The sequence below is a fragment of the Thamnophis elegans genome, chromosome 13 (assembly GCF_009769535.1).
Source record: "Thamnophis elegans isolate rThaEle1 chromosome 13, rThaEle1.pri, whole genome shotgun sequence".
Lineage (NCBI taxonomy): Eukaryota > Metazoa > Chordata > Lepidosauria > Squamata > Colubridae > Thamnophis > Thamnophis elegans.
Window position 1 is genome coordinate 20,375,642 of NC_045553.1, and position 12,308 is coordinate 20,387,949.

The 12,308-nt window shown below is 49.6% G+C and overlaps 1 protein-coding gene across 1 annotated transcript in view; it reads right to left on the bottom strand.

The window, feature by feature from the left end:
• Positions 1–12,308, bottom strand: part of ANXA4 (annexin A4) — a 38,710-nt gene that overhangs the window by 7,406 nt on the left and 18,996 nt on the right. The window contains exons 5-9 of the mRNA XM_032229250.1: positions 12,005–12,118; positions 11,147–11,237; positions 8,881–8,960; positions 7,132–7,188; positions 6,354–6,447 (exon numbers count right to left, since the gene is read on the bottom strand). Of these exons, the coding sequence (XP_032085141.1) occupies positions 6,354–6,447; positions 7,132–7,188; positions 8,881–8,960; positions 11,147–11,237; positions 12,005–12,118 (436 nt within the window). The remainder of the gene's footprint in view (positions 1–6,353; positions 6,448–7,131; positions 7,189–8,880; positions 8,961–11,146; positions 11,238–12,004; positions 12,119–12,308) is intronic.

Genomic DNA, 12,308 nt, shown 5'->3' on the forward strand with positions numbered 1-12,308 from the left:
CATACTGTATATTTTTTTTAAAAAACCTATCCCCGAAAACAGATGTCCTGAATGAACCGAAATAAGACAATATGTTAATATATGGTGGCCACACGTAATGGGGAAATCACAGCATCATGCCTTGAGTCATAGAACATTAGGATAACAAAATTGGAAAGGACCTTGGAGATCTTCTCGTTCAGTCTCCAGCTTGAGCAGGGATCCTATACCCTTTCCAGAGATGGCAGTTGGTCTTACCTGAACTGCATGTTTCAGAGAAGGTGTGGGAGGAGTAACATAAGGGTATTAACCCAGCCCTTTTGCCCTGGAGTCTGAGGTATTCTTTTGAGGCCACACCTCCGATCCTCCTTCTGCTCTCCCAGATTAACCAATGGTCGTATCAGAGCACCTGGAAGGAAGGAACAAAGAACAACGCAAGCACACGTCCTTCCTATTTGGCGCTGACTGACCACTGAGCTAACTCAGGCCCCTGGCGCGGGGGCACCCTAAACAAGGGGCGGAAGTGACTCCTCCCACACCTTCTCTGAAACATGTAGTTCAGGTAAGACCAACTGCCAGTTTCCAGAGTGAGGTGTGGGAGGAGTAACACATGGGACATACCAAAGCTAGATGTCCTAGGGAGGGATCAATGGGCCTGAGCCCCTCGAGAGTCTAAGACTCCCTGCAGAACCCTCCTACCAAAGGCCGCCTCTGCGGAGGCGTAAGCATCTAGGCAGTAATGCCTAATGAACGGTGAAGGAGATGACCAGGCGGCCACCCGGCAGATCTCCTCTATGGGGGCCTGGGTGCCCCAGGCTGCCGAGGTGGCCGCACTTCTGGTGGAGTGTGCTGTGATGCTCTCTGGAACTTGAATTCCCCATGCCTCGTAGGCCTGTGAAATGGCCGCCCTGATCCATCTGCTAATAGTGGCCAGGGAAACCTTGGCGCCTCTGGTGGACGGTTGATATGACATGAAGAGGGCTTCTGAATGCCTAAAGGGTGCCGTGCACTTCAGGTAGATGCACAAGGCTCTTCTGATGTCCAACCTGTGCCAAGATCTTTCCCTATCCCTGGAGGGCTGCGGACAGAAGTCTGGCAGAACTATCTCTAGAGCCCTGTGGAAGGGGGAATTGACCTTGGGCATGAACGCGGGGTCCAATCTGAGGATGACCCGGTTCTCTAGGAAGATGCAGAGGTCCGCTCTGCTGGAGAGAGTGTTGATCTCAGATACTCTCCTGGCCGAGGTGATGGCAACCAGGAAGACGACCTTAAGGGTCAGGAAAGGCGTAGAGTAGACTTGGTGGCCATCCGCAGCACAGGGCATCTGTGTCCATGGCTCCTCTGGACGGGAACCTCAATACGAAGATCGGCACCTGGGCATTCGCTGGGGTTGTGAAGAGATCCACCGCCTGGCACCTGAACCTCTCACAGATTTGCCGGAAGACGCTGGGATGGAGCTGCCATTCTCCGTTATCGATCGTCTCCCTGCTGAGCCAATCCGCTTGCTGGTTCTCCATCCCAGAGATATGTTCCGCTCTGATGGACTGGAGATGCCTCTCTGCCCAATTTCCTAACCGGAGGGCCTCGTCGCAAAGGGCCTTGGAGTGGGTGCCCCCTTGCCTGTTCAAGTTGGCCTTGGCTGCCACGTTGTCCATCAGGACCAGGACGTGGTGGCCGGTCACCATGGTCTTGAAGTGTCGTAGGGCCAGGTGGATGGCCCTGAGCTCCAACCAGTTTATGTTGTTGCGTAGATCTGTTGGAGTCCAGCGGCCCTGGGCTATCTGGGTCTCCAGGTGTGCTCCCCAACCAAACAGGCTCGTGTCCGTCGTGAGTACCTTCCTTGCTGGTTCCTTGAAGAGAGATCCTCTGTCTAGTGCTGGGGTCAGCCACCAACGGAGCGAGAGCAATACCTGGGGCGACACTCGAACCTTGAACCTGGTGTCGCTCGTCCCTGCCTTCTGGTATGGAAGCAGGAACCACTGAAGCTCCCTGGCATGTAGGCAAGCCCAAGGCACGATCCCTATACAAGAGATGAATTTCCCAAGGAGCCTGGAAAGTGGATCAGCTGCACAATGCTGTCCTTTCGTTCCTGAGGAAGGAAAACCTCCCCCGACACCGAATCTATAATAGATCCGAGGTGCTGGAGCCTGGTAGATGGAACCAGCTGGCTCTTCTCTAGGTTGATAGAGAACCCCAGGGACCTGAGAGTGTCGATGGTGATCCCCAGGTCCTGCCTCGCAGTGTCTGGGGACCTGGCTAGGATGAGGATGTCATCAAGGTAACAAAACAGTCGGACTGGGAAAGAACGCAGGTGACTTGCGGCTGCAGCCAGCACCTTGGTAAAGGTCCTGGGGGCTGAGGCCAGCCCAAAGGGTAGGGCCCTATATTGAAAGTGGTTGCCCTCATGGGAGAACCTAAGGAATCTGAGATGTTCTGGGGCGATTCTGATATGAAGGTAGGCCTCCGTGAGATCGATGGAGGCCAGGAAGTCACCCTGTCGGATGCCCTCTAAAATGGATTTCAGAGAAGCCATCTTGAACCTACGGTAGACCACCGTGGAATTGAGTAGTTTAAGATCCAGGATGGCTTTCCACCCCCCTGAACTCTTGGGGACCAGAAACAGGTTCGAGTAGAATCCAGAACCTCTCTCCCCCTCTGGGACCTTCTCAATGGCCCTGATATCTAGTAAGTGTTTGATGGTCTTGGCCTTAAGGGCCCGTTTGGCCGGATCAGCAGAGGAGGCGAAGGTCTGGTACCTGTGGCTCTGGAAGTCCGATTCAGGTTGACGGTAGGATGTTCTCCTGGGATAAGGAGCGTGGCGGTGATCCAACTGTCTGGTCGTAGTTGGGAGAACTTTCTTTTTGTTTTTGTCCTCCACCAGAAGAGGATCCGGCGAGGCACCGAAGAGCTTGTCCCTGGCGTAGTCTGCTCCTGCTAGGTGCCATTTGGCTTGGAACTCCACTTGCTAGTGGCGCAGCCACAGCAGGCGCCTGGATGCTATTGAGGAAGATAAGGCTCGGGATGCATACTTAACTGCATCCAGGGTGGCGTCAGCTGAGAATTGCGTGGCTGCCAGCACCTTTGAGATGTCCTGCAGCAGTCGTACCTCCGTGGCCGGGGTCCTGTCTCTCAACTGTTCCAGCCACAGCACGGTAGATCTGTTGAAAAAGGATGCAGAAGTGGCTGCCCTAATGGCCCAGGTTATGGCATGGAATGTTTTACGCAAAACAGTTTCTGCCTTCTTATCCTCTGCTTTAAGGCAATTGGCAATGTCTCCCGTCACCACGGTTGAGGCTGAGGCTAGGTTGGCGATCAGGTTGTCCACCTCCGGGAGCTGGAGTGCTTGGGCAAAGGTAAGGTTGAGGTTATAGAACCTCCGCTCATTGCCCCCCTGGATTGGGAAATGATCCTGGTTTAACCCACTGGGATTTTAGAACCTCCAGGGACATCTTTGGAGTGGGAATCTCCTCCTTCTCTACCGGGGGTTTATGGAAGGGGCCCTTCCTGCTACTCTTGCTGGTGCTAGGTGTGGCAGTAGCCCTGGTGACTTGACCTCCCTGAGTATGGAGCTCCTTCCTGGATGCCCTGGAGGTGCCTCTTTTGCTGGGGGATCTCCCTCTGGGGCCCTGGGAAGCTCCCTTAAAAGGCCCCTCGCCTGGATCTGAGTCCCCTGATTTCGGGGCCACACCCCCGCTCTTCGCCGCCTCCGCCATAACTCTCACGGTTCTGTTGCTCACTCCCTCCTTGTTCTCTGCTGGCTGGTCTGCTCTGTGCGATGCTTGCGCCTCCTTTTCCAGCCACCGATCCACGGCTCGAGCGCCGGCCTGCACCGAGGTTCCTAGGCCTTCTGCGGATCCACCGGCAGAATCGGGCCACTCTAGGCCTCTTCCGGCCTCCTCGATGCCTTCTGAGCGCTTTCAGCGTCTGTAGGAGGAACGTCGATCACGCGCTCGACCACGTGCTCTTTCAAAGATGGCGGAGGACCAACATGGCGGCTGCTGGTCTGCAGTCCGATTCTCTGCAGCTTGGGAGCATTGGGGAAGATCCGTCAGCTCTCCAGTTCTCAGCTGGGCTCCTGGGTGCGATGGGGCCTTCAAACGGCCCACACAGCTCCTTTTTCCCTCTTACGCAACTGTCCGGTCACTGGGGATCGTGCTAGCCGGTGGCACGGTTGGCTAGCGGCTCAGAGTATAGCAGGAGGGGTAAGTAATCCTCAGAGGCCTTCTTTAAGGGAAAAAACGCTGTAGAGGAAAAAGTTCTAAGGTCTAAAAAGCTGTAAAAAAACCTAAGGAAGGGAGCTGAAGCCTGTAGAATCCTGAAGGATTTACAGAGGCTGCAATCCTTAGAAAACCTGAAAGGGAAAAAACAAAAAAAACTAAGTCTTCCTAGGTGAGGAAAAGTCAGGAAAAGACTCCTTCTGGGCTGGAGTCTGAGGTTAATCTGGGAGGTCAGCAGGAGGATCGGAGGTGTGGCCTCAAGATTTACCTCAGTCTCCTGGGCAAAAGGGCTGGGTTAATACCCATGTGTTACTCCTCCCACACCTCACTCTGGAAACATGGCTGTGCAATCTCATCTTCAACACTTCCAGTGATGGAGCACCCACAACCTCTGAAAGCAAGCTGTTCCGTTGACTACTAATTGTTCTCATAGGAAATTTCTCCTTCATTCTAGCTTGGCTCTCCCTTTGACAAGCTTTCACCCATTCCTTGACCTGCCCCTCAGGTGTTTAGAGAATGGGTTGACCCCTCTTCTCTGTGACAGCCCCTGGAGTACTGGAAGGCAGCTATCATGGCACCCCTAGTCCTTCTCTTCCGTAGTCTAGACATCCCCAGGTCCCTCAGCCTTTCATCATAACAATTTAGCCTCCACATCCCTTATCATCATTGTTGCCCTTTTCTGCACACTTTCCAGGGGTCACAGCATCTTCTCCTGTGCGCTGCTTGGGGAATCCAAGCATGGGTTAACTTTGTCCATTAGCCTTGGGACTGAGTTAGGCAAATTGCTGGCCACGCCTCCTCTGACTGGACTGGTTCAGTTTTTTAACTCGGTGCAGCCTAAAGAGATGCAAAATTATTCTCTGGGTTACTAGACAAATTCATCATTATTATTATTCAGCTTGGATTCCCTTCACCAGCTTGAGCTCCTTTCACGGAGAGGTAAATATCTCTACAAATAGGTTCATTTTCTCTTCATTTGAAGTGGCAATTGGATTTTAGTGTTCCTGGAACCCTCGGGGCCAGCGAACCTCTTTATTGGAGGTGAGGGTGTGCCGTAATTCGTTGTGGGAAGGTCGGTTCGCCGCCTTCATCTTGTCTTGCTGCGGTTGGGGATCGGTTCACTGCCCCATGCCGCCCGCTCTAGCCGCTGTCCGTCGCCCCCTCCTTCCCCTTGAGGTTGCCTGGTGACACCATATGGTTGGGCTCCCTGTATTACCTTGACCTCGAGAGCCTCTGGAAGCATCATCTTGACATTTGTCGTTCACTTTGCAGCTATGTGCGACGCACGGTGTCGTTCAGAAGGACGGAGGCCCTGTTTGTGTCTTTCCAACCTGCCACCATGGGCCAAAAGGCATCATTGCATACCATCGGCCACTGGTTGAAGGCGTGTACTGCCCTCGCCTACGACTGTCAGTCCCGACTGGTTCCCAGTCACATCACTCCCCATTCTACCAGGATTTCGGCCATGACAGCGGCCTGGGCAACGCAGGCCTTGGTGGAGGACATCTGCAGGGCAGCGACCTGGTCATCGCCATCACCCTTTATCCACCACTACAACGTGGATATTTATGCCTTGGCTGAGGCGTCCTTTGGATGATGCGTGCTGCAAAAGGTAGCTTCTTCGGCTATGGCACCAGACCAGCCTCACTCCCACCCCTGAAGTCTCCCGCTTTGGCATGTTCCATGTTTGAATTCCCCAAGCAGCACACAGGAGAACGACCATTGACTTATGTGAACGGTCCTTCTGTGTGTGCTGGGAGGGGAATCCAAGCCCGCTCTCGGCTTCGGCTGTTCTGGGCCTGGACTTCATTTTTTCCTATGACATCCTGACTTACCTTGACTTCTAGACTTATTTTGCTTCTCTCATGCCGGCTGATCCTTCGTGCAAAACTGAACCCTTCCAGTCAGAGGAGGCGTGGCCAGCAATTTGCATAACTCAGTCTGAGTGTTTTACTGGCTGGATGCCTTCCTGTCACCAATGCGGAATTATATTCAGCAGATATATTCCCATTGTGCCCACAGAGAGAAATATCTGTCTCCACCCAGGATTGAACTGATTTTGAGATGAAAGATCCACCTCTAGGCCACCGCACCATTCACTTGATTCCATGATGTTCCTTTTGTTTACAATAATCCCCAGCCACCTTCACCGCTTACCCCTTAGCAGATGGCTCCTGTTTCTGGAGCACAAGATGGTAATGAACTGGCCCTCACTGGTGCCCCATTTGTTCTCCCCTGCTTCATACAGGCACTAGAGGAAAGGAGCACAGAGAGATGGTTTTGCAAGGAGCCGAAAGAATGGAGAACTACAAAAGCTAACATGTATGCCGATAAAGAAGGCTGTAAAACTATTTTATATTGTTATGTTTGTCTTGTTTTTTTGTATTTGTTGTTTTTTTCTGTTTTTAAAGGTAAAAATGTTTAATAAAAACTATTAAAAGAAAAAAAGAGGACGTGAAAGTAATCATTTTGGTCCGCAGGGATGCAATATTGTGCATAATAATTGTTTGAAGCTTGCCAGGCCTTAATACAACTGGTATAATGGTCTGCATGTAACATAGTAAATGGGGTGGGGAGAAGGAGGCAATCATTATGTCACCCAAAATTGCCATTTGGCTAAATTTTGGTGGTCTTGAACAGGCCATGCAATGTCCCCTTGGCTTCACCTGCCTTTGTTCTGGAACAGGGGTGTCAAACCCGTGATGACACATTGTCATCACATGACCTATCGCAACTCCCGCCCTTCGCTAAACCAGGGCTGGGCATGGCCAGCATATGGCGTATCTGGTCTGCGGGCCACGAGTTTGACACCCCTGTTCTAGAGGATTTAAGGAAGCAAAGAGCAGGAATTAAGTTACGCTTCGATTTTAAAGAAAAGCAGTTTGGAAATCAAGCAGCAAATTGCCTATTCGTTCCTGCAAATGGGGTTACTCACCTTGGCATCCTCTTGGACCAGCCCCTGGTCAACATATGAACTGTCATCTCTGTTGCCCTGGGAAGAAAAGGAAGAAGAGGGGTGAAGGAAATTTCAGAGAAGGACCTGCCAGAAAGAGCAAAGGAGAAGGACCTTTAGCACAACCGTTTCCCAGGTCAGTGGGGTGCAGGAAAACAAACACTTAGCACCAATGTCTTAGAGGCCTTTCCTTGGGACCTTGAAAACAGGTCTGTCTACCCAGAAGAGGGCAGCCCAACAAGCCTTCTTACCCATTGGACGAGGGAAACTGGGTTGAAGAGGAGGGACCTAAATAAGTTGAAAAAAATTCAGTGTGATGCAAAATCCTCCCTTAAAACTCTGATCCGTGCCAAGTTTGGAAAAGGTCAACTCTCCCACGGAGGTATTTGTCTTTGAGAAGATTCCACCCACCACGAGTTCTCAATACTTTACATAACCCAGTTTAGTATTGGTCAGCTGTGTCCCTGTCCATGCAGGAGGGCCCAGGAAAGCTTAAAGGTAAAGGTTCCCCTCGCACATATGTGCTAGTCGTTCCTGACTCTAGGGGACGGTGCTCATCTCCGTTTCAAAGCCGAAGAGCCAGCGCTGTCTGAAGACATCTCCATGGTCACGTAGCCAGCATGACTCAACGCCGAAGGCGCACAGAACGCTGTTTCCTTCCCACCAAAGGTGGTTCCTATTTTTCTACTTGCATTTTTACGTGCTTTCGAACTGCTCGTTTTGCAGAAGCTGGGACGAGGAACCGGAGCTCACACCTTATTCTGAATTGCCAACCTTTTTGATCAACAAGCTCCGTTTCTTAGCCACTGAGCCACTGCATCTCCAGAGGAAAGTTTATCACCCACCAAAAGAAAGCATGATTTTTAATAGAATGTGCTGAAAATCCCAGGTCTTCAATGCAATTTGGACAGATCATAGAAACGGAGGATGGAAATCCAGTGGATGCTATAAGTGTAGTGAAAATCACTACACTTTTGATTCAGAAATCAATATTTCTGAATAGGATACACAGTTAGAAACCACAAGTTCATTGCTGGCTTACTATACCACCAACTACAGTTTAACATCATGTGGATTATTGTTTGCATCCCTAACTTATTCCCAGCTTCTTTTTTTCATACACACAACCACTCTACTGGACTGCAAAGAAAGGCCAAAATGACACAAAAGGTTTTCAGACAAGCCATGATTCATTTTCACACCTGCAAAAAAATGCTTGTTCGACAAAGACAAGCCGTGATATAGGACAAGGTGGCGCCCTAATTCATCCACTATGTGACGAGCGATCTGAGGCATGGCAAGAAGAGCCAAATACCATACTTTTTGGAGTATAAGACACACTTTCCCCTCCCCTAAAAGAGGGTAGAAATGTTGGCGCATCTTATACACCCAATACAGCCATTTTGCCCTCTGGAAACGCCGCCGCGCGCATCCCATTTTTGCCAAAAACAGTCTTGTTTGGAGGCCTGCAGAGTGCACCTAGGTGTTGGGGAGGGCAAAAATGCGATGTGTGTGGATTTGGGAATCAAAAAAGGAGTTTGTTTTTGGCCGCCCAACCCCCACAGGAGCACTCTGCAGGCCTCCCAAACACTCACCGTGCCCAGTTTTTCACAAAAATTTGACACGCAGAGGGTTTGGGAGGTGTGCACAGTGCTCCGGGGGGGGGGGGGGAGGATTTTGGTACGTCTTATACTCCAGTGTATCTTATAGTTTGAACAATACGGTACTTACAGTTGACAGGGATACCAGGACTCTTCGGAACTTGGAGGAGGTGTCTGAAGCAATGTCTTTCTCCAGGGAGGTCCCATACTCTGCAAAAAGGCCCAGAGATGTATCTCAAAAAAAGCACCACAGTCCTATTCAGAGAATTGGTGAAGCTAAGGAAAGCTTCACTTGTCAGGCCTGCAGCCAACTTTTCTTTTGGGTCTTTGGCCTGTCACATTTTCTATTATTCTACTATGCCGTTTCTATTATGGGAAAATGGGAGGGGGGATTGTACAGAGTTAAATGCGATGTAGCCATAACAACATTCTTTCTGAAAAGCCAAGGTCATCCTTTGTCTTTGCCATCTGCACCTGACCAGAACTGGATGGGTGGAACTGCCAGCATGGCAGTGGAAGATTGGACCATGTGATGGACTTGTGGGTGTGGGGGGGAAGGTCTTGAATTTTCAACTGGGTGGGGAAAACTGGAAAGCTTTCAGATTCGTGTTTTCCCAGATGTGCCAACATGGCTCTCTTAATAAATTGGAACTTTGTGGAATGCTTTGCCTTGGACTCTGATTTACTTTTGGATGCTATTTGGAACCCTGACATCATAACTATGGTGACTTTTTGAAAAAAAAACCACTAGCGTGCAGGAGGGCGTCTGTGGGGCATGTCCAAAAGTGTTAGGATGGTGTCTGCAGATGTAGGGGGGTTGAGAGAATATCCTTGAGGACCAGGAGGTAGAGGTAATGGTTGGATACCATTGAGTTCAAGGGAAAGATGGGGCAGAGAAAGCAGAAGGGACCCTCCCTGCCTGTCGTTAGGATAAAAGCAGGGAGGGGGGGGAAGGCATATTCAGAGATGCAAGATTCTGTAACTAACTGTGGTAGAGTATGAAGCAGGAGAAGACATTTGGGTGAGGAATGTCAGCAACAGCATATCCCTCCCCTGGAAGGACTGGCAGAACCTGAGGTTGGAGTGAAAAGGGGGTCAGGCTAGAACCGTGATGGCACATCTATGGCACATGTGCCAGAGGTGGCACACAGAGCCCTCTGTGGGCCTGTGGGCCATTGCCAGCTGCTCTTTTGGTTTCCAGCATGCTGGCCAGCTGCTCTTCACAGGTGCCAGAGAGCCAGAAAATGGCCTGCAAATGGTCCCAAAAGGCTGTTTTGGGGACCTTTTTTGGGCTGTTTTCAGGCCATTTGTGGACCGTTTTTCAGACCATTTTCAGGTTCTTTTCAGGGCATTTTGGGGGCATTTTTGGCCAAAAATGGCTAAAAAATGCCCAAAACTGGCCTGAAAACGGCCTGAAAACCATCCAAAAAACCAGGCATGCGTGTGCCAGCCAGCTGGTCTTTGGTTTTACGGTGTCCAGGCGCACACGAAGTTCAGCTGGCTGGTGCACATGTACACCGGCCAGCTGGTCTTTGTGTTTCCAGCACGCCAGGGCGTGGACTTGCATGTGCATTCTGGTTTGGGCACTTGGTGCTGCAAAGGTTCATCATCACTGGCCTAGAATCCTGACCTAACCACAAGTGAACTAAATCCAACCCCCCCTTGAATTCCATTGACCCTCATCTAACTCCTATCAGGTGCTAATCATTAATTGGGAAGATCCCTGCGCACAGTAGGAGAGAGTACCAATAAATCAGTTTAAGTGTAAGCTTGATATTTCACATCTGACAATTCCAGAGAGGAGCCCAAGACAAGAGACTGTGCAGTCCTCAACTGTATGGGGGAAGGGAGGAAAAAGATTCAGAATAGTCACACCCCAGAATTTCCTGGGGTATATTTGATAGATTAGAAGGTTACAGCTTTAGTCTGGCAAGATTATGTCCGTCGGGTGAAAGTAAATAAAGAAATGGATTCAATTGGATCTCACTGTGTCATCTATGCACTTAGATCTGGCTGAAATCCTATAATAAATCTAATTTCAATATTCATGACTTTGGTGTTCAAGTTTGATCTTCCTTGAATCTCTGATGGCAATGGTGCAATCACAGCTCTACCTATTTTTCATGTGGACCATCAGGGACCTTCTTGTCCATGGTCTGCAGATAGTCATGAGAATGGGGAATCTCACTAAACTCCAAGATTGGGTCTGCAGAAATCCTAGGGACCTGTATCTAAAAGCATTCTCTGTGGTAGGTCTGCCCGCCATAAAACATAACATGCAAATGGCATTCAGGGCTTCCAGCTGCCATTAGTGCCCAGCTGGTCATGTGATTCTAGAAAGCTCCATGAATTGGCAGCAGGCGAGTGATAGGCTCCCTATGGGACAGAATACTCACGACGATGATAGGTGTCATTAATTCTCCGGATTTCCTCGTTGGTACGAGAGGCCAAGATTTCTATCAGGCAGCTTTCATCTGTCCCAGCCCCCTGCAAGAGAGACAAAGTATTTCAACCATGCGCCAGAGCTGGGCAAATGCCAACCGAAGCAATATTTTTCCAGGGCCATCTCCAGGCTTCAAAATAATTTTGTCCGATCTCAAGGTGGAAACTGAAGCTCACAGATCTCAAGCTGAGGGACAGTGTGAAATTTTATGAAAAAAATTTGAAATGCTGGCTGCAGTAATATGATGGCAAATGGAGTCTACTGTGATTTCCTGCTCTCATAGGTGCCCAAATAACCCAAAGGAAGGAGACCAAAAACCGGGAACAGATGGAGAAAATTCCTACAACTTCAGGCAGCTCACCGGATCCTTATTTTCCAACCAATTCCATGGTTTACGGTCTCTCTATTATCAGACTCTACATTCAATCAGAGGGCTCCAACCCACAGAAGCTTTTGCCATAGCACATTTGTGGGTCTTTAAAGCATGGCTGGCAGGGGAATTCAGGAAGTTGAGGTCCATAAATCTTAATGCTACCAAGGTTGGACACCCCTGCTTGACACCGCCTACAGTGCTGAAACCTTGCAGAATCCCTGGATTAGCCAAGCCAGGAGTCTCCAACCTTGGCAACCTTTAAGACTTGTGGACTTCAACTCCCAGAGCTCCTCAGCCAGCCAACTGTTCAAAGAATATATTCCAGGTGACCTTTTGAGAGACTGGTATTGGTCTGATATAAAACAGCCCCATGGATAACTCCACACAAATCTCTGGTTCTTTGTTGTGGTTAAAAATTATTATTATTATTTTGCAAACCTTCATTGCTCTTTTCAGCTCTTCCACATCATACAAGGTGATAGGAGTCATCAATCCAATAATAACGTTCTCAAAATTCTTACTCAGCTCAGATTTCAGGTCATTAATCAAATCCTGTTGGGGAAAGAAAATGATTGGATAACATCACAATGCCTAGTGTCGTTTTTTGTTTCAAGTGCAATGACCCAAAATAAACGTTACTTCTAATTTTCTTCTAGAACTGGTGTATTTCCTTCAAGGCAGAACTGGCTTTTCCATTTTAAGGACATAAGCCCAAATCATTTTTTTTTTTGTGTACCACACT